This window comes from Alosa sapidissima, chromosome 2 (genome assembly GCF_018492685.1).
Source record: "Alosa sapidissima isolate fAloSap1 chromosome 2, fAloSap1.pri, whole genome shotgun sequence".
In the NCBI taxonomy this organism is placed as follows: Eukaryota; Metazoa; Chordata; class Actinopteri; order Clupeiformes; family Clupeidae; genus Alosa; species Alosa sapidissima.
This window is the reverse complement of record NC_055958.1, coordinates 16,741,267-16,764,299: the sequence shown is the minus strand read 5'-3', so window position 1 is coordinate 16,764,299 and position 23,033 is coordinate 16,741,267. Positions and strand designations below refer to the sequence as shown.

General features: G+C 40.8%; 2 protein-coding genes across 3 annotated transcripts in view; one reads left to right on the top strand and one right to left on the bottom strand.

Annotated features, from left to right (window-relative positions):
* LOC121700683 (gamma-crystallin M2-like) overlaps nucleotides 1-23,033 on the top strand; it is a 222,207-nt gene that overhangs the window by 86,350 nt on the left and 112,824 nt on the right. The gene's annotated exons all lie outside the window — the stretch shown is intronic.
* LOC121700701 (gamma-crystallin M3-like) lies at nucleotides 7,010-7,763 on the bottom strand. Its single transcript, XM_042083897.1, has 3 exons — nucleotides 7,740-7,763; nucleotides 7,387-7,629; nucleotides 7,010-7,296 (listed from the first exon to the last, which is right to left on the bottom strand). The coding sequence occupies exons 1-3, from the start codon at nucleotides 7,746-7,748 to the stop codon at nucleotides 7,024-7,026; spliced, it is 525 nt and encodes a 174-aa protein (XP_041939831.1). The 5' UTR covers nucleotides 7,749-7,763; the 3' UTR covers nucleotides 7,010-7,023.

The window sequence follows — 23,033 nt, the reverse complement described above, 5'->3', positions numbered from 1 at the left end:
ACAAACTTCAGATCCACTATGAAATCCATAAAGAGATGCTCATACATGTATAACTATGAAATATGCAAAGCAAGACAGTCTTTCTTCTCTAACATTATCAGTAGAACAAATAACACTTTACTATTTTCAACCGTTGAGAAGTTAACAAATTCCCCATTCACATTTAGCACCTGAACCTCTCTGCATCTTTTTTCAAAGGTAAAATTGACATAATCAGACTCAACACATCTTCTCAATTACTAACTCAACATCCAGAACTTCCAGCTATAAAGGGAGGGAAACTTAACTTCATGTCAGAGTTCAGCTTGATAGACTATGAAACTCTTGAGAAAATGGTACATAATCTCAGCTATTCCACATGTGGCTTAGACATTCTGCCTACCACATTTCTTCAAAACTGTTTTTCACCTTATAGCGGCAGATGTCCTTGACATTTTAAATGTATCATTGCTGTCTGGCATTTCCCTAAGTCCCTGAAAACAGCTGTTGTAAAGCCCCTTCTCAAGAAGAATAACCTGGATGCCCCCATGCCAAACAATTACAGGCCCATATCCAATCTACCTTTTAATGGCAAAATTATTGAAAAAGTAGTCTTTAATCTACTAACCACCTTCCAGAGAGAGATACAACAACACGTATAGTAAAACCAGTTCAGAGAAATAGGAAGACCCTGTAAATAGCAGTCGAATGTAAAATAAAGATACAGGACCCACCAGAATTATTGGCACCTTCGGTAAAGTTGACTAAAAACAGGTATAAAAAGTAATCTTTTGGCGATTTATTGTACTCTCACAATGAAAACAATGAGGAAATATCCACCCTTGAAGGGAAACAAATTTATTCTGAGAAAAAGGAAAATCTCATAAAGAAATACATATATTTCTTCTAGATTTTTGCATATGTGTAGATTAATCAGAGATGCACACATTTTTTAAATTGTTTCATTAAATGCACTATGACAACATTTCTGTCAAGATCGCATTTCAAAACACACCTGAGTGATGACATCATAAAAGGGAAGAATATATTTAAAGAACATTTACCATATATATTTAAATGTGTAACATTTACCTGACTTTTATGTTGCTCAACTTTAGACAGAACCTACTATCTGTTCCTAAATGTGCAGGCCTACATAAAGTTCTACTATGGAGGACATAAGGTATTTCTTTTGTGCTCTTTATTATGAAACATGCCACAATCAGAGCACTTGACAAGAAAACATTGGGCTATTATAGGCTTCAACACCACCACCAAAGCCATATGAAACAATGTCAAATAACATAACTTCGATACATCTTATGGGCATATAGGTGAACACAAAATGCAAAGCTTATTTTATAGCCATATACTCTATTATTAAACAGGTTACCCCGAAATTGGTGCAAAGCTAGTGCAAATCGTATCAATAGGCTGACAGTTGAGTTAAAGGTGCTATAAGCGATGTAACACAGTTTCTAAGCTAAAATATTTTTGTCACATGCAGCTAACATCACCTCACCATCCGCTAGCTGCCTGTGCCCCGAAAAAAATATGGTCTCCGTGGAGAGCCTAGGCTCTAGAAACGACCACAAAAACAACTTGGGCGAACCTGGCCCATAAAAACATAACAAACTCTTCCAGCAAATCACCGATGAGATGCACGTTTGGGAGAGTTCCAATTGCACAGAAGGGAGGGAGAGAGTGTAGCGAGCTAGCTCTCTGTTTTGAACGTCAACAGAAGTGACATCTACTTATAGGGAGGGAAAGTGAAAACCAGCGCCCCAAGTGGTTTCGTTCCTATCGAAGAGCAGCTCCAATGTTAAGTCCTAGTTTTCAAAAAAATATTATGAAGTCAAATGAGAAAAGTTAGCCATCAAAAATATTTTTCAGTGCGTTGTAACACCCACTAAAAGATAGACTGGAATGGTCTATGGACTCTGAGGCACTTTACAAGAAAGGACAAATCCTGAAAGAAGGATCTGTTACTTTATATGGCAACTAAGGTCATTCAACATCTGCTACAGATGCTACAGGTTCTACCAGTCTTAAATGGAGTGCCATTTTTATGCAGTGGTGTGCTGGGGATGTGGCATGAGAGGGATGCTAACAGACTAAACAGGCTTATTAAGAAAGCCAGTGTCATAGGGGGTGAAATTCAGTTGGACTTAATGAAGGTGGTGGCAGAGAGGAGGATGCTTCACAAGCTGATGAGCATCCTGAACAACACCTCTCATTACCTAAATCAGGGGTTCTCAAAGTTTTGATTGGTGAGGGCCAATTCAGGAACCCAACATTGAACTGAGGGCCGCCAAAGGGGCGGGGGGGAAAAATCCCATTTGTAATCATTTTAATGACCATGTTGCATCTCTACAGTTTATATTTATTGCATTAAACACATTTTAATTCATAACTGAGGCTAAACCTGGCAAAACTTGTGAAAATATTAAAATAAATTGCAATGCACACACAATCCCTGGGGTTCTCTACCCTCAACAGACAAATTTGGGATATAACAGTTCTGGTTGCAGTCCATTTCAAGTACAAACTTATTTAGAAACAGTCTCAGTGTGCCTTGCTTCTTATCAGCATAGGCCTTATTCAGGGCCAATTCCAGCTACCAAAGCACCACAGGGAAACCTGACAGCCACTAAACACCACAAAACGAAGATTCATTCTTTTCAAAGCACACAGTAGGCTACAGTTGTACAGTTTTAACAGTTTTACAGATGCTATCGCGGGCCGCCAGAAATGTTTCCGCGGGCCGCCATTGGCCCCCGGGCCGCACTTTGAGAACCTATGACCTAAATGATAGGCTTGTTGAGCTGAAGAGTACCTTCAGCGGCTAGCTAATCTCCCCCAAATGTTCCTCTGAGAGACACAGGAGGTCATTCCTTCCGAAAGAAATCAAACTGTACAACTTTTCACCTCTTTGCTGCAGTGATGTGGCTGATGACTGATGTGATCTGACTTTATTGTCTTACTTAATTTTTTTCTTAAACTGATTGCTGATTTTTTTTTTTTACTGAATTTACTTTTGTGTTTGTGTTGGTTTACATGCACAGGAGGGTTTTTTATGACTGTCAAATGTCCTTCGGGATGAATAAAGTATTTCTTATCTTGTTGACATCGGTCATAGTCCGTTGTAAATGAAATGATTAAATGCTGATGTCATGTCTTTGGTTTAACTGCCTATACTTTTATTTTAATTACAAGTTATACAGTCATCTCTCAAAATGTTCAGTTTTTTTAATGACATTTACTATAATGGGGGCAGCCGTGGCCTACTGGCGCTTCAGACTTGTAACCGGAGGGTTGCCGGTTCGAACCCCAACCAGTAGACACGGCTGAAGTGCCCTTGAGCAAGGCACCTAACCCCTCACTGCTCCCCGAGCGCCGCTGTTGTAGCAGGCAGCTCACTGCGCCGGGATTAGTGTGTGCTTCACCTCACTGTGTGCTGAGTGTGTTTCACTAATTCACGGATTGGGATAAATGCAGAGACCAAATTTCCCTCACGGGATCAAAAGAGTGTATATATACTTATACTTGTACTTATACTATAAATTCTCTGTGTCAAGGCTGTGAGATGGCAGTGTCAAAGTGGATACATGTGCCCAGTGCTTTTACACCTGTCTGGAGGTGTATCATCTACTTGTGTCTGCTGTCAGGTAAGAAATCTGCAGATATCTACTATGGTTGTTTGCTTCAGTTTTGACTAATATGGAATGGGTTTGATGAGATAAATATTTGTGCCTTGATATGACCAATTGGTAAAGAAGAACCTTTTTTTTGTGACCCACTTCTACCTCAACTCCTTCTTTCATGCTGTGTCTGACTTAATCAATGTTATGTTGTCACTGATGCCTGCCTGCCTGCCTGCATTGTTCTGTATACAGTGCCTATAAAAAGTACCCCCCCCCCCCCTGCAATAATTTGCATAATTAGGAAAAAATTAAGGTGAGCAAGTATAGGATAGGAAACCCATCTTAGGCCTACTACGTCATAGCAGCATTTTGCAGGCCCAGTGAGACTCATAAAATCTGACTGAACGAGGGGTCTGGGGAACACCTGCATGGGCAAGAAGTACGCACCTGATAACTACAGTCCATCAAACGTGCCTGCATTTCGTTGAATGGCAGCCTAAATGATAATCTGCCATTCACATGCCTTTTGTGTGCTCCTGCAAACTACAGTAGTCTCATTTTCATTTCGTTTTCTCTGGCTAGGCATTCTTTCTCAACAAATATCAGGCTCAGCAGTGAGGTCATGAAAAGGCTATCAATGAACAGAAAACCGACCGTGTTGGCTAACATAATCTATTAAATACTCCTGTTATTGTCGTCAAGCCTTTTCAGCGGCTTCTGCTTATGATGATTTGGTCTTTTGAATTCCTTTGGCTTGCAGCTCCCTTGCAATGAGGTCGTACATCAACGTGTCTCTTGCCGTTCCCTTCATGTGTTCCATCACGACGCTGTCTGCCCTCATGGACAGTAGCTCTGTGATGTCTTCGTCTTTCCTGGTCGGCATTCTTGAAGATTTTCTGGACAGCACTATGCCACTCCATCATGACCCTGGCATTTAAGTGCTCCCGCCACATGGACGCACGAAAGAAACGTCATCGACATTTCCTCACGTGGTGTGAATTTTAACCGCATGTTAACCGCTTAGTTCAGACACAGCTCATTTACATAATGTCCGGATGAAAATACTAGGAGGGGAGCAGTAGAACAGCCGGCTAAGTTCGGACTTCCATATGACCGTTTATGTTGTTCAGATATAACATCCGCAGAACCTCCGATCTTACACGTATGTCTGAAAGCCCTGTGTCAGTAAGTTCGTCCAGGTCACCTGTGGCTTCTTCAAAAACACTCCAGTCTGTACAGTCAAAACAGTCTTTCTGCTCCTCCTTCGCTTCATTTGTCCACTTTACTATTCTGATTGCAGGCTTTGCAGATTTTAGTTTTCGTTTGTAAGTGTGAATGAGATGAATCAAGCAATGATCAGAGCAACTAAGAGCTGTGCGTTGAATAGAGTGGTATGCCCCTTTAAGAACTGTATAGCAGTGATCCAATGTTTTATTGTCTCTGATGGGACAGTTAATGTGCTGTCTGAATTTCAGTAATTAATCAGGTTTAATTTAGCTCTGTTAAAATCTTCCATAATAATGAGCAATGAGTCCGGATATTTGTGTTCTGAAAAGTTTACCAGATCGGTGAGAGTTTGCAGTGCATCACCCACGTCGGCTTGGGGTGGAATGTAAACACCGACCAGAATGAATTAAGAGAACTCCTGCGGTGAATAGAACGGCTTACTGTTCAGAAAAAGTGATTCCAAGTTTGGGCTGCAGTGTTTTCTAAGAAATGTGACCTCTGTACACCAACCTTAATTTATGTAGAAGCAGATTCCATCTCCTTTTGTCTTCCCTGATAGCTGTTTTTGACAATCTGCACGATGTAAACCGAACCCGGGTAGATCTATTGTCAGGAATGAGTTCACTGAGCCAGGTTTCGGTGAAGCAGACGGCAGCAGATCGAGCAAAGTCCCTGTTTGTCTTGTTCAGAAGAAGCAGCTCATCTATTTTGTTGGTTAGGGACTGAATGTTCGCCAAATGCATTGCTGGAAGAGGCAAACGAAATCCTTGCTGGCGAAGTCTCACCAGCGCACCGGCGCATTTCCCCCCGTCTGCGTTTCCTTCTCCCATAAACAGCGACTGCTCCTCCGATCAAAAGTTCGATGTTCCTTTCTGGATCGATGAAGTTAGGTGAAATTGTTTCTGGAGTTTGTTGCTTGATAGAAAACAGTTTCTCTCTGCTGAAAATAATCCAGTTTGCATGGCTAGTTTCCACCAAAATAAACAAAAACAATACAAACAAGAGAAAGCGTTGTACCGAGGCTCTCATCTGCGGCAGCATCTTGGATTCAAAACAATTAAAATGGAAATGATTGTGTTTACTATTGTTCACATAAATATTTTTGTTCCTGTTACGTTCATTCTGATTGTTTTTTCCCCATTCAAACATGGCAGAACTACCCAAGAAGTAGCCATAGACAATGATAGAGTTGTCGTCAGGAAAACTAGACCATGGACGAATTCCCAGAGAAAATAAGCAACATTTTTTGGGCAGACACATCTTTAATATCATCCTATGCAAGGCAGAAGGGATTGCAGTACACAGTGGAGGGGATATATTTAAAATATCAAAATCAACAACAAATGGGGGACGATTATTATTCAGGTCAAAGCCCATCAGGCAGGCTACACCAGACACACAACTGAAGTGTTACTCTCAAGAAGCATATGCTGTAATTATTAGCTTCCATAATAATTAATTTCATTGGATAAAATCATTAGCTAAAGGGATAAATGTAATTGTAATGTAAAATCTTTCTCAACATTGGTCATCGCAGCTTTGAAATCTGCAGTGATACCGTTCAGTGGTTGGCACTAAGGCTAGTGACACCTTCACTAACAATGTAGGCCACAGTTACTACAATGAATGAGTGAATAAATGAACAAATACGTCCAATATATAATGTGTGTGTGTGTTGTTTATAGCCAGCATTTATATAGGCAAAATGTAATGTTTCTGTAAAATTATGTTACCAGGTTACTGTGCCCATGTTGGTGACGTCTCTTTGGTTGAGGCTTCGGTTTTGGAAAAGTGTCTGTATTACAAATCCCATAGACACACTGTTTCAGCATGTTGCTGATTGTCCAAACTTTGACAAAATTCCTTGGATATAGACCATTGCTAATGTAGGATTGGACTATAACCGTTCTGGAGCGGAATTTTGTAAAAGGTCCATTATAACTATGACTTGCATATCTATAATGATTCCAGTAGTCACAGGAGCTATGGAGAAACGATGGACATGAAAAGGCAAAAAATAGTGAAATAAGTGTAGGTGTCCATTGGATGTGTCCACAGTATTTCACTATTTTTTGCCTTTTCATTAATTCAGGGAAATGAATAAAAGACTTGAGAATAATTTTCATTTTTTGAAAATGTTTAATAAATGCTTACTGACATCTAAAGTATCCTTTTAGTTATAGAGGGAGTGCATGATACGCCTCATGCTCATACACTTGAATCCCATGTTCCTGAGGTTTCTGTACTCTCCAGGAGCCATGTAACTCATTCTGCCTCTGAAGTGGGGTTGCTCGTACATGAGCCAGTGGCCATCCATAACATTGCAGGACTGGCAGTCAGACATGCGGTAGCGGTCCTGGATGGAGTCACAGTCATCCATCAGCTCGTGCATCTGACCACCGAAGTTCTCCCTCTCGTAGATCCTCATTCTGAACTGTCCTCTGTGCTGTAGAGTATAGATATGAAAGTTCATGAGGCATTTCTCTCAACACTTATTGATAAAAACTCAATCATCAGTGGTTTCTAACATCTTTACCATGGGGATGCTGCGGCAGGATTTGATGTTGTCATTCATGCCCATCATGCGCATATAGTCGGAGTACTCGCCCCTCTTCATGAAGTACTGGTTACCCATGAAGTTGGGACGGTCGTAGATCATGAAGCAGCCGCTCTCCACCCTGCAGGAGTGGCAGCGGCTGAGGAAGGAGGACATATCGGAACAGTCGCTCATGCACTCATAGGAGCGACCCTGGAAGTTCCTGTCCTCGTAAAAGATGATCTGAAAAAGATCATTTTTGGTCAATACAGGGATGAACGCACTGAATTGCACAAGCTATTATTTGTAATTGAAGTCATGCCAAGATGGGTTGTGTCTATTAAGTCACTCACTTTTCCCATGGTTATTGACCTGCGAGAGATTCCTTCATCAACTGCCTGCGTTCACCCCAACTTTTATACATGACATGGTCTGTCGCCCCCCATTGTGTGTAAAAGCCTGACCCAGCAACACACCATTGAGTGCTATATGGTGTCAAAGTGCTTTTGTTTCATGTTTCCATGTTACTACAGGCCCTCATTTTAGGCCCTTTAGGTGTAGCCTCATAATTGTAGAAAGCACCCATTGCTCACCTGGTACACCTGACTCTAGGTTTACCTGATTCATCAGAAGTTCTGACAAAACACGCAGTCTGATGCTGGAATAGTCTCAAACATATTGTATGTGATATCACTGTACTGCACTGTACTCTACTGTACATTTTTTTTTTAACCTTTTTTGGACTATACTGTTTAAATTCATTGGTTTGGACAAAATGACCAATCACAACATCCATCCTCAAACCTAAGATTCAGGGATGAATAATTTGTTTTACCAATACTGTACAGTATTGTACAATAGCAATGTTAGTTAGTACTGTTTCCAGGTGCTGATTGAGAGCACATCATTAGGCTATTTATCACTCATATGTTGACAAATATCTCTGGAAAATGTTGTCACTATAGTCAAATTGAATTCTTAATTCTAATAATTAATTAATAATTTAATAATTTAAATAAATAATTTAAAATTAGGTATTTATTTCAATCAAGTTTCCAGTTCCTTTAATTAGGCACATTACTACATCAGGCATATTTTTAGTAATTTTAACAACAGCTTAGCAGAATGTACTTATAGAAATATAATTATATTTTAAATGGATTATGATTTTTTGTTATGATAGGACTACATAAAACAGTTATGACTGAGAACACCTCTCAGCGGACAATGATAGAAAATTGGCAGAACATTCTTTACAGGAAACATTTGGTGATGTTGTCAGAGAGCCATAGCATGAATGTTGCCTGAGCTACTGAAAGGGGGCTGCAGTTTTTTACAAGTACTATCCCTAATGGCATCCATACATATTGGTCTGTGTCACAGTGTTTTCCATGTTTCTCCACATCCTCTGTTCACTCCCTAATAAAACAAAGATAGGAAATAGTAAGGGACATTTGCAATTTGAACAAAAAAATAATAATTTCAAACTCCAGTCCAGTAAAGCATCTTTGCAGTATATCAACCAGCAGGACAGAAGGCAGGAAGGAAATCAGACTTGCCTATCATGCCTATCTTTGTTTTTATTATTTGTTTGTAACTATTTTTTGTTTGTTCAAAAAATTTCACGTGACCTCACGCATGAATCACTCGTCTTTTATTTATATTTCCCAAATGAAGCTGCAATGACCCAAACAACCACCAGGAGGCACATGTGAGCAGGGTTCGGAACGTTGGCTTTTGCCGCTTTGAGTTTAATACGCGCCAGTATGCTACAGTATGGACCATAAATTTAGCCTACCCAACGTTTGTTTCCACAATATTACCCCCTGATGAGCTTTTATTGCGATGGGTGATAAGCCTACACTACGTCTCTGCGAAAATCTTCTGTTAATATAGGCTAGCCTACCGATACGCTGCTCCAAATGTCATGCAGTCTCACGATAGAACTTGTTATTGTTTTTGAAGGTGTCTTTGTTATTTTATGAAGAGGCATCTGGCTGCTTTGTTTATGTTTGTTTTAATTTCATTAATGGTTAAGCTCATGAAAATTGCATTTTGACTGCTAAAAACACCATTTTAACACAGTTTTCGGAGGGACAGAAATACCAACAGAGAAAGCAGTGTCAGTCTTCTGTCTGAATATTGCCTAGCCTACCTGCAATAGGCTATCACTTCAGTGCTTGACACTACCCCACATGGAGAAATGTCGCACGTTAACAATGGGGAGAACCTGTCAGAATTTATTGTGCAAATGGGTCAGCAAAACCATAGCTTTTGGTGAACGGAGATGCAGATCATCACCATAATTAATTTGTCTGTGCAACAGCCCGTTCTCCAGCGAGAGTGAAATAAATGTTTTAAAAGCTGTGTCATCACCAGGCTATTTGCTACGATATTTGCTACTATAGGCCTACAACAGTCTAATTTCGCGTGCCAATTCAAAGACCTGTTATTTCCATTTTTTGATTAGAGTAGACGAGACTCTATGCTGTTTTCATGGACAGCAAGGATCCGCTTCGTTCGTTGTTTTGAATAACGTTGTTTGTTGCTTCTACACACGTCATAGCCTACATTGAATGAGCGCTCACACCACTACCCCCTAATTGATTTTCTAATCAGGAAAATGTTTTGTTTCTTTTTCTTTTGGTCCGTGGTTCCATAATAGGCTAGGGCCTACCATTCAATTGTGCCGCAAATTATCCGTGGGCAATCATCTCGTCGAGGAGGCCCTAAGTGGTGTAGCCATGGCCAGTGGCTACCCTACTTTTCGGGAAAAAATAAAATGTCTCATTTCCCGACGCACCACAAAACATCTTGCCTATTCGTCTGGGGCTTTCTATAGTTTCAGTAGACTACGGGCTGTATCGTGAGACAAACAGCAAGAACAGAATAGGTTGATGTATTTCACTTAACCCGCTGTCCAAACCCTGTGCGTGCGGATACCTACAGCGCGGATACCTAACATTTAATTCGTTGCCTACATCTTTTTTTGTCTTTTTCAAAACAATTCTTGTAGGTATCCATTACTCTACCACCAGAAATAATCGGCACTTACGCGGGTGCGGCTGTGCATTCACTTTCTCCCTCTCCTAGAAATGCACATTTTTGTCGGAAGATCATGCTCTCTTTCTCTCCCTCTCTCTCCTTCTCCCTCGCACCTATGTTTTCACACCAAATGACCAATGAACTGCAGGCCGAATAGTAGGGTCCTGCATATTCAGATGAAAGCAGGATTGCTCTTGGAGATAAGGTGTATTGATCTCTACTGCTGCTGGTGGGAGGTCTTTGCCTCTCTCTCTCTCTCTCTCTCTCTCTCCCTCCCTCTCTCTCCTTGACATTCTAACTTGTTAACTTGTTAAGTTTGTTGTTTGGTTAAGCTTAGTTTGTTCCTTTGTTCCTTTGTTGCAGTATGTTTACCTACCTAAGTTTTACTTTACATTCAACTTAAGTGATATTGGTCACATTTACCTTTATGGTTTACTGGTGAATAAATTGTTATTCTGACTGTGGGTCAGATCTGCACCTGATAGAGGTGTCAGCTCAGCTAGCAATGCTGTTTTTTTCGGTGTACAGATTTGTCCCAGGTCTGTTTTCCGGAATTCAACCGGAAGTCAGGAGATGCGTTTAAAATACAAAACACTGATTTGGCCCAAACCTGTAATACAAATGAGCAGAAGGACCATTTTTTCACAGCAGGCCAGAGGTGGTAATATTGACATTAATTAAGGTGCTGATTCTGCTATATCAGGGGTATTCAATTAAACTTCAGCGAGGTCCTGTTATGGAAAATTTCCTCAATCAAAGGCCCAGAGCACCATAATGTTTACTGTAACATGCATGTATAAGCTATAAAAGTAATTTGTAGAATGTTTACATAGGTTAAACTATGTATGTTTAATTTAAACTTTAGACTATGTATATTTTGTCCCCTATGCCTCTTTCATTCATCCAGACCATGAGGGAGGAATTATTGTCATTATTGTATGTTGTCAACCTTTTTTCCCAATTTGAATGACTATTTCTCAAATAGGCTACTCTAATGGAGAAACACTAAAGATAAGAAAATAAACCATATCCAACTTGAACTTTTAATTAAAAAGAAATATATGAACCATGTCAAACTTATTATAGCTCATCTTGAGCATTAAGAGTTTCTTGATAGCCACAGTACCTAGACCAGTCAGGAAGGAACACAGGCAGGCAAACCAAGACAATTGCCTTTCCCCAGTCTCTCACCTTCGAGATCCTCCTGAAAAATGTATTCACTATATTATGCTACTTTTCAGCTTTCTCCATAGAGCAAGAGCCTAACCTGTTAGCTTAGCATAAAAGAAAGATGGCGGACACTATTACTAAATTCTGGGAGTGAGGTCACACCCCCATAGACAGTAAAAGAAATCCTACCCCTTATGGGCGGGTTGAAAACATGCAGAACTAGCGATGTAGTCTCCAACCTCTGGCCAAAAATTCCACCGATGACGCCAAATGGCGATTTTTGCGTCATCGGAGGATTTTTTTCCAGACAAAAAATACAGAAATCTCTCGTCTCAGGGTGACATGAGGGAGGAAAGCACGGTCATTCAAAAATACTACCAGGTATCTACTGATACAAAGCTTAATGCTAATTGCTGAAGTGTCCCTTTAAGCGTTACACAGCATGACACGGGATACAAAGCACAAATGGCTGATGGCAGTCGCAAACGTGCCGCATGTTGTACTCGAGATTCGTAAAGGTCCTCCTTCACGATACAATTTAGGCTGCCAGTAGTCTGAGCGTCCAACCAAATATCCAAAGCATCAACAACATCACAAACAAAGCAGCTTTTGCCACATTGATGTATTGGCCATTAGCTTGAGCAGTTCATACATCCATCTTTCAACCACCAAGTCTAGGTGTCCAAGAGCAGTCCCCAGGCACAGATCCCACCTTCTTAATCAGCTTGTTTAGTTTCCTAGTGTAACTAGCTCTTATGCTATTGCCCCAGCAGCTGGCTGCTGCATGCAGGCTCTTTGCAAAGCCAAGCCAATCGGCCGAATACCCAACCAAAGTCAAAACAGCAGAAAACATCACCAAAAGAACAGCCTTTGTGAGTAACAAGTAGGTTTCTTTGACAAGTGTTTATGTCCCATTGATGCAGGCTCTTAGCAAGCCCAGTAGCCTGAATGCCCATACACAGAGCAGCCTTTGAGCTTGTAACTGGGGTTATCAAGCAGGCACCTTCCTTCATCTGTGTTTCATTGAATTAGGCCCATGCCTCCAGAAGGCTCAAGGCAGATCTGCTGTCCTGAATTCAAACCCCTCCACACTCATGATGGGTTAAGACATGTCACAACCAAAGACACCATTGCCATTGGCTTGCCTTTCACTAGTCTCAGACAACTCCTTCACAGCTCCTTTCAGTGACCAGCGAACCTCTAGCACCTATCACCACTGGTCTTGTGTGTGATTGCCAGTTTTGTTACTTTGCTTCTGCTACTAGTTATGCATACTTTAACTTCCTTTCAAAGGCTTCCTCCATCGCAGGGAATTGTTGGCTCGATAAAGAAGGCAATGCACTCACACTTAGAGTACACTATGTTTCGTCTCAAAGCAGTCACAGCAAGACACCGTGGATCTTGCAGTTGCCTTCTGATATTCACCTGAAATTCTTTGAACTTTTCCATGCACAATGCATTTTGCACATCATAATGCCTCAGTAAATGGTCAATAGCAACCCATTACATACTACATTGACCAGGCTGAGAAGCATGTTTAGTGGCATACTCCTGTCTCTGTCAAGCTTAACTGAAAGACTGAGGAATTTTTTTGTTCCATGGGCTATTTAGCCATTCAACCCGACACAGAGGTGGTGGGGTGAAATTGGCTATTGGGCCCTCTCTGCAACTGGCAACATTAGCCTCAATGCACAATTTGTTTTGGTCTTTGTGTATTTTATGCTATATTTGTTTATATAATTATTAACAAATTGTATAGTTTAGTCTTTTTCTGGTGCTGTCTGCAAGTTTACAATACATTACATTACATTTGGCTGACACATTTTTAACCAAAGCGACTAACAACATTGTAAACAGTTTAAGTTTGAAAGCAATTCTCTCAACTATTTTAAGGACAATTTAAAAAACGACTATGACGACTACACATTGCAAAATCTTTAACAATTAAAGGACCAGTATGTAGGAAATAATGGAAAATAAATTGCAACCATTCCAAAAACTAGATGTACCGCATAGCGGTACAAAATATGACCGCCGCTCAGTCCTGTACATCCGTTCCGCGAAAATAAAGCACACTTCAATTTGTCTCCATCTTTTACTCCATCCCCCACTCTTGAAACTTTTGTGTATGCTTGTTTGGCATGCCTGAGTGTGTGTGTGTGCGGCTGCACAGAAAGTAGCCTACTGGTGCTGAAAAGGTGAATAGATTGTAGAAAAGAAGATGTAGCATTGTTATAAAACCTTTAAAATCTCTAAACAATCACAAGTAGGGCAGTTCATCACAGTTCATCCATTGCAATTAGATTGATGAAAGGTCACTTACACCTGTAGGCTACATTGTATTTGGGAAAAGCAAAAGGTATCAGCATAATGTTATTTATTTATTTATAAACAAAAACATCTCTGTCAGTTCCATGCCGTTTTCAACAGCTATCAAAAACAAAGGTAATTTTTGGATGGATGGATTTTTTGTGAATGTTTCTTCTTCTACATAAGATTTTAGTCATCTTTAGTTCATGTGATACTTTATTGTCAATGCACAAATTAAGTAACAGTAGTCTGAAACGAAATGCTGTTTTACATCTAACCAGTGGTGCAAATAACTGACATGTCCAAATGGGCCTTGATGAAATGCGTCGCTGGACTGTTCATACACAATTTAACGAGCCAAAGTTGAAGAGCTGTTGTCCGTTATTGTTCGTGCAAATATAGGCTGATTCATGTTCCCTTGCATTGTGTAACTGAGGTCCATGGCTAGTCTGGCTTTCACCAGACCAAGCTCAATCTTTTAAGAAATCAAAAAAATAAATAGCGGGCAGATCAGGCTGGGTTCACCCAGCCTAGTCCATAGGCACCCGATATTGTTTCATTTTCCGATTGAGATATCCACGCTCTGGCTATTCTAAATGCAAAAATGCATCAGGGAGTTATGACAAAACTGTAACTAACAAACTAGATCCTAATAGAAAGCTGTTAGCTTCCCTAAGCTACAGGTAGGCTTATAAGGTAGGCATTTACAACATAAATTGTCAATAGGCTATGCTGGCGACACAAATAAACTTAAACTGTCATATTGTGGCGAGAAGTTGTAATAAAATTCACGCAGCTCCATGAGTCAAGGAAAGCGCGAATGAAGTAGCCACTTCTAAATGGGACCCACTACACAGTAGCTTAAGGTGTGTTGCTAAAGCAGCCATAATGAAATGAAGGTGTAATTGTTTGGATACTTCACACACACACACGTGCTTTTTAATACAACTACCAAGCTGGAATCAAAGCACATCGATTCCCCTCTCACACCCTGCACGCACGCAAAACTGTATCAGACCGGTGTAACGTTGGTACATCTTCCATTGCACAGAATGATTTTTGTAGCACGTGCAACAAATGACAGTCGAAAGATACAATTACAGTGCTGCTATCAATTTGCTTGGTATAACCGCATTTATAGTTTTCTACAAATGCAATCAATCAAATTGGCCTCCATCACTCAACCAACGCTAACGGTAACATTACCTAGGTCCTTATTGATATTATAAGATTAACGTACCTGCAGTAAAAACCAAGCATGTCCGATAAACATCCTCAGATTTATTTCAGCTTCAAGAACAAATGGGAATTACATTTCATGTGAACATCGTCCTATCTCTGCGGTCCTGTAGGAAGCGTCCGTTGTTTTTCCAACCCACTTTTAACTTCCAACAAAATTACGTCTCACTGCAACGATGCGCCATCTAGTGGACAAACGACTACTTATCGCCAATACTGGAAATGCAGCCATGATGATGATGATGATGATGATGAATATTTGGCTTTCTTTTAATCCTACTGAAATTATGTATCGGCCGTTCTAATACCGATAGTATGTGGGTGCCTGTGTGTGTGTGCATGTGTATATGTGTGCACCGCCATCTACAGGCCAATGAGTGTACAGTCACTAAATGTACACATAACCTAATTTTTTTTAGACCCCCCCATGGATGAAATTCTACGAAACTTGGCATACCCCCAGAGAATGCCAGGTCAATCATACACATAAAATTTGGTGCAGTTCTGAACATCTTAACTGAAGATAGGGGCGATTAAAGCAGAATAATATTGCATTTGCATTTTTTACCGGGTGGGTGCAAATCACAAATGAGTGATTATGGGCCAGGTTGATGTGGGCCCTTGAGACCAACATACCATAAAAGATTCTTCATCCTCAGTGCCACGGTTCAGGTAGTTATTTAGGAAAAACTGCTTTTTTTGCGGTTCGGGGGGCCCAGCACGGGGGGGGGGAGTGGCCCCCGGGGACGAAACAAAATTTTTCCGTAAAAGTCTAGTGGGGCTACATACCCACCAAATTTCATGTGCCCCGGTGGTTCGGTGTCCCGGGTATCGTTGACCAAAAAAAGGGGAAAACTTTGACAATCCCTATATGACCGCTTTGCTAGCGGCGGTCATAATTATCACCATATGTCATCAGAGAGTAAGGAAACACGATTAATTGAAGTAATGGCTTATTTGACAACATTACTATAACCCGTAAAACCCTGTAAAACCTGTGAAAAAAAAGAGTTACGGGGATCTGGATTACGGGGATTGGAATTTTTGTTTATGTTTTGAACGATTCATTTTAGAATAGTGTATTAATAATGGGCTGGCGCGTCCTCCTATTTGGTTGCCAAATTAGCAAAGGCCAACTGTCAACAGCTGTCAGTTGTAGTCATGAACGAGTAGCCTACGAGAGGCAGGCAAATTTTCAAAATTAAAACAAGAAACAAATTAAGTGGACATCAGAGGAGCTTCCTGAGATGGTGACGTCTTCGTCAAACGAAGAATATCAAGTCTGACGCAGAGCTGGCCATATTTCTCCACGACAGGTAGCCTAGGTTAAATATCATCTGCATCGCTAACTTCAGCTAAATATGTTACGTTGGTTAGAGAGGTATTTTTTGTTTTCACTGTTTCCGTAATGTGTAGCTGGGTCATGGTTGGAGAAACGTTAAAGCAGCTGCAGGTCAATTAACGTTAGCCAAGTCTGCATTACATCTGGCAACCTAGAAGAGGCTCGCGTCTGGTAGTCTTGAGAATCTTCACCAATGTTTTGATTTTGGCCTACAGAACGTTGAGTAACAATCCTACATCCTTGATGTAATTCATCAAAATACCTACTGGTGATGTAAAATGTTGTGTTCCAAAGTAAAAATGTCTACTTTTGAGGCGATGAGTGAGAGGTAATGAGTGAATCGCTTTATAGGTGAACGGGGCTTTAGGCTTGCTTGGCTTGGCTGGATTCTTGGAAATACCACTGCTTTTTCTGCTTCTCCCAGATGGATGAAAATTATTTTCTTTTTATAATCCATTCAAACATCATGGACACAAAAAAACTGTACTTCAAATAAGCAATTTATCTTCAAATTATTTTAATTAACATTCTCAAATATTACAGGCAGTTGCTTTTTAATAGCATGAATCCATGATACGCTTCATGCTCATACATCTGAATCCCATGTCCCTGAAGCTTCTGTACTCGCCAGGCCTCATGTACATCATTCTGCCTCTGAAGTGGGGCTGCTCATACATAAGCCAATGGCCATCCATAACATTGCAGGACATGCAGTCAGACATACGGTAGCGGTCCATGATGGAGTCACAGTCATCCATCAGCTCGTTCATCATGCCTCCGAAGTTCTCCCTCTCGTAGATCCTCATTCTGTAAGATCCTCTGTGCTGTATTAGAGAGGGATAATATGGGAAAAACATTATGTCCATGGGAAAATATGTTACAAAGTTTGTTCAACAAAGCAATATCAGTGATCATTAATAGCAAATTAATTGCAAATAGTGGCTATTACCATGGGGATGTTGCGGCAAGATCTGATGCAGTCGCTCATGCTCATCATACGCATGTAGTCAGCATACTCGCCCCTCCTCATGAAGTACTGGTTACCCATGAAGTTGGGACGGTCATAGATCATGAAGCAGCCGCTCTCCACCCTGCAGGAGTGGCAGCGGCTGAGGTAGGAAGACATGTCAGGGCAGTCATTCATGCACTCATAGGAGCGCCCCTGGAAGTTCCTCTCCTCGTAAAAGATGATCTAAAATAGAAAATTGTCCAGGTCAGTAGCTTTCCAATATAGCGAATTAATTAACATACATGATGTGTTTCAGATCACTTACTTTTCCCATGGTCATGGTTAGGAGTTAGTTGGTGGTAGTCCTGTACTGACCAGCAATGGTTAACCCTACTTATATACCTGACTAAAGCTCAAAGACTGTGTGCCCCCCTTTGTGTGTAAAAGCCTGACCCAGCACACACTATTGAAGCCTTTAGTGTGTAAACTGCTTTCAGTCTGTTTCCATGTGACAAAATGCTTACTTTTTAGGCTCTTTAGGTGGGTATTCTACCTGACACTTGGTATGTGTTGGCAACTGTAGTGGTCACCCTATGTTTTGGGATGTAGGCACACTGGACGTCTGTGGTGAAGGTGGGGGATAAAAAACGCAGAAATGTTGTACAAAAATAATATAGATTTATTTACCCGTTAACATTCAGAAGATCATAAAAAAAGCATAAACAAAATAAATCACCAAATTCAAAATAAGTTTTTGCAAAATAGCCATACAGTATAACGCAGGTATATTGTATAATTATTGTATGACCACCCAGATTTTGCCGCTAGACACCAAAGTTGTCTTCAACAGTAAAGTAATGCTTCAAGAAATGTCATGTCATAACCCATAACAAAATAGTTTTGAACATGTTAGGCTACATGTTGGTGTTTAAGTGTTTAGATTCCCAGCGCTAGCCTAGTAGGCATTTTAACAGCAACTATGGCTAGGCGCTAACACCAGTCAGCTGAGTTTAATTAGCGATAACATATGGAGATGGTTTCGTAGCCTCTTTGACAGCTCAGTGACATCAGGTATGTAACCTACATATTTATGTTTTTGCCAGCTAACTTTTAACATGATCTTCATATTCATTGTGATGCTATATGGGCCTCATGCACATGAAAGGTGTAGTGTAGTGGTTAAGGAGCTGGGCTAGCGTGCAGTAGCCTGAAAGTTGTCGGTTCAATTCCCGGCTTCCACCGTTGTGCCCTTGAGCAAGGCACTTAACCCCAAGTTGCTCCGGGGACAATGTGATCCCTTGTAATATAGCTGACATATGTAAGTCACTTTGGTCAAGAAGTGTCTGCTAAATGTAATGTAATGTAATAATGTAATGAAAGATTAAGATCATGCCATTATGTTGTTTAGAACACGCGTGAAATAAAGTTTTCACCTTACAACTTTGCTGATGACATTTAAAATAAATGGCAGTTAGCGCATTAGCAAGGATATTGTGTAACATAGGCTACTGTTGATGTTGTTTTATAGCTTTTTGCTTGTGTGTAGTTAGGCCCACTGCTAGATTGACAGGAGCTCGCGATATCGCTTTAAAGTAAGCTACTTGGGCTCACGCAAGCTGTCAAACATTGTCCACTCGCCTATGTGGTGCACCCCTCTGGTTCATCCAGTGTTTATGTTGGCTAACTGTATCTGGATGTGATCTGGATGTGTTGCTATCAGAGCAAGACCTTAGAGATGGCGCATGACATGCAGTGATGCCTCGTATTAAAAAAAAAAAAAAAAGAAGAAGCTATTTAAGCACCGAAATGAGGCACCGAAATCCACATTGTTATTCAATGCAGTTACTACCGTTTGCGTCGGCACCGGTGTCATATTAGAACCGTGTTTCAGTGCCCAACCTTAATCCTTAGGGAGATGATGATGATGAAACCTCAACAGGCCGAGAAGATCTGTGAGAGCCACTAGGGAAGCTCCAAATGTTAATGCCCAGTTACTGAGACTGTCACCTAGGTCACATGACTGATCCACTATCTCATCTGAATCTTGGTCTGAGTCAGTCTCTTCCTCAGGCAGATCCATCCTAAAGGACTGCTCGTCAAAATGTGATGTGTCCACAACAATGTCTTCTAACAGACTTCTCCTCTCTCTCCTCTATGTCACTGTCTATTCTCCAAAACTGTCTCACCTAGTCTTTCCCTACATCCAGTCTGTCCTTCCACTACACTTTCCGCACTACAACACTGGGAAGCAAAGCTTTCTCTATGCATATCCCTAATAAGTCGTCTCTCAACATCTCTGTGTGCTCTCCATTTGATGGCGGCCCCAAAGAGGAGTGTTCCCCTTGAATCCATCCCTCGCACACTATTAAATTTGCAGGAAAATAAAAAGAGCAATAATAGACCGATCGCAAAACCGCCCAGCTCCACACAGGCAGACATTCTCTGTCAACTTCAGCTGACTGCGTTACTTTAAAAAAAGTAATTAGTTATAGTTACTCACTTGTTCCAAAAAGTAATTGAGTTAGTAACTGAATTACTCCATGATAAGAGTAACTCGTTACCAGGGAAAGTAACTATTTGCGTTACTGTTAAAAAAAAAAAAGTTGTCATAGAATTTGGATTTTTTGAGCAGCCAGTTGTAATGAGTAGAACAGGCAGGTATTTGTAGGCTACATAACTTTCGATATTTATTAGATAGATAGATAGATAGATAGATAGATAGATAGATAGATAGATAGATACTTTAATGATCCCCAAGGGGAAATTCAAGATATTGCACATCGACAGACCTACGGTTGACTTCAGCCTGTGTCATAGGTTTTTGTTGTGAGGCAGAAAGATCTAGCTTTTCCTGCTTGGAGAACTTTGCTCTCCCGCTCTCCCGCCACACATTGTATTTCTCACGCAGAAAAACTATTTATATATTTAATATGCTGCGGCAGCGCCCAAAATGTCTCTGGCCGCGCCGCTCTCACTATGGAACCGGCAGGAATCAAGCGCGTCTCCCCTGGAGTTGAGCCTGTCACTTATCAGCCAATCAAAAATAATGAGAGGGGCTACACAATAGCGAACCAGAAAATAACTGTATTGTATCTGGGTAAGATTTAACGCAACAACCAATGAAAAACGTGTATCCTGGAATTGTTGAACGTGAACATGTTACCTACTTCTTCCAAGTTTCGTTCACCTTGGAGCTTCGAGCATCAGTTCATGGTTTCAGCACAGAGTAAGTCATCTTTTAATATTACAACAAATCCACAACTTGTTTGACACAAACAATGACAACGTGACTGCTGCTATAGAGAATGCTTCCCAGATAATTAGCATCAGTTGTTCATGACTGTCTGTAACTTGGCCAACAGTTTCACAGCCTGTTCATTGACAACACTTGCTCAGAACAAGTAGCCTATGCCTAGTCATACTTTCGTTCACACGATGACTGACATATTGTCACATTCTAAACATCTCTCTCTCCAAATAGGCTTAATCATTTTATTAGCACTAAACAAATTAACGTGTATTGCATAGCCTATTGTTATAGGTCACTTTTAAAATCACGTCATATTATATAATTATATCCTGGCCATGGATGCATTAATCATTGCATCTGTATTCAAAAATGTCGGGTAAAAAGCAATTAAGCATCCTCTCATTCACCCTGAGAGGAAAGCCCCCTAAAAGGTCCAGGTTAGTGGATGCTCAGAGGTGGTGAAAAGGCCCATTATTGAATTGTCAGTGCCATGTGTCAAATCATTTCTTTTGCAAATCTGAGCAATTATAAATTATACTTTTGCCCCATTTTGACTTAGGAGGAGGGCATTGCTCCTACATACTTTAGCCAATAATCAAACGTCTGCTCTCTTTTGGAAAGCTGAGACACTGTTGGAAAACAATTAGAATAACTGTGTGATGTACTGTCACAAAGGCTAGATTATTCTTTTATTTTTCTACCGGATAACAAGCATCTTTGAACTGACCACATTTTAGCCCTCTAGGTCTTGACTTGATATGACTTGAGTCCTAGCATTAGGTCTTGTCATGCTGTGTGCAAAAGTAGATCAATATAGAATGACAGCATGAGTACTTTAGACCATTATTTGCCAAGGTATGCTCATGCATTTGGTAAAATGCCTTATGAAAACTCCCCATAGGACTTTGGGTTATCCACAATGCATACTGGCAATCAAATGCTTACTGCATATGAACCCCACATAAGCATAATCTTGGCCTCAAATGAAAGGTAATACTCTGAAGTTTCATGCTTGCATTTGGATTGTAGGCTACTTCAGGTTCTGATATGACTACACTAAATATGGAATAATTACAAAAAATACAAGTCTTTACAATTTCTATTTCAATTCAATTGGTGTGTATACAGTAAGACGGGCTATATTTCTGCAAAACTTATATTGGATCAACTGGTAACTGACCTGGGGCTGGTGTATGCTAGCTGGTGATGCTAGTTGTGCGTGTAAATCCTCACACCCCTAACCTTAAGAACGCTTCTAACCGCTGAGTTGGAAGCCTGGGCTTTTAGCTCAGTGGTTAGAGCGCTCGACTCCCATGCCAGTGTGTGTTGGGGGGGGGGGGGGGGGGGGGGTGATTGTCGACGGGGAATGTCACTCTTGCCTGTCCTCAAAACTTGAGAGCCCTGCAAGTGTGTAAAAACACTGGCTCTGATTGGCTTCCATGAAACATGACTCTGCCTTAGCCAATCATAATCGCTTACGTCACTATTAACCCTCCTCCTCACTAGCTGTGAGCCAGGGGTGCGTTCGGATTACACAGTTTATTCAATCAATGCATAGTAACGCACCGCATTTAACGTCCAGTAACGTTAACGGCGTTGTAACGACAGGGAAAGTAATTAGTTAGATTACCCCGTTACTGAAAAAATAACGTTGTTACCTAACGCTGTTCTTTTAAACGGCGTTATTCCAAACACTGGTCACTAGACATTAAGAAATCATGTTAATTTCAAATACTTATATCACTGACAACAGTAGTCCAGCCAGGATATTGTCATTTAAAAAGTGAAGTTGCAGCCCTCAACTGTTGTTGTGTTTTTTCATGTCATGTTGTGTTTTGGCCTGATGCGCCACCCTCCACCTATCTACTTATCACAAAGTCAGTATCGGCATCTGGGTTGGCAACCTTGAGTCAGGGGGAGGGGGAGGGGATACACCGCACTATATTATTCCACTGCTTGGTTGAATTTCCCATTGTCCTACGTAATTTAGAACAACCACTAACCGTATGTTATTTGCTCACCTATGAAGTAGATCCATTTTTTTGTCCGTATCACACTTGTACATTAATTCGCCAAACTCGTTTAAGTTTAAATGAATTTGTCACGTTGCATCCGAGCTGTAAAATGCAGACGTTCAGAACATGGCAACATTGTAGCATATGACGGAGGTGGCTTTTAGCTAGATGGATGACAGCAGGCTAAGTAAAATAGCGATGTTTCAAAGCCAAAGTTCATCAGAATCTTGGGATACGCCCGCTTGACAACGGGAGAGATAGAACTAACGACTGGCCTTTGGCCGTAGCAACCATCCATTTAGAACTAGTAACGGCAGTTTGTCCTGC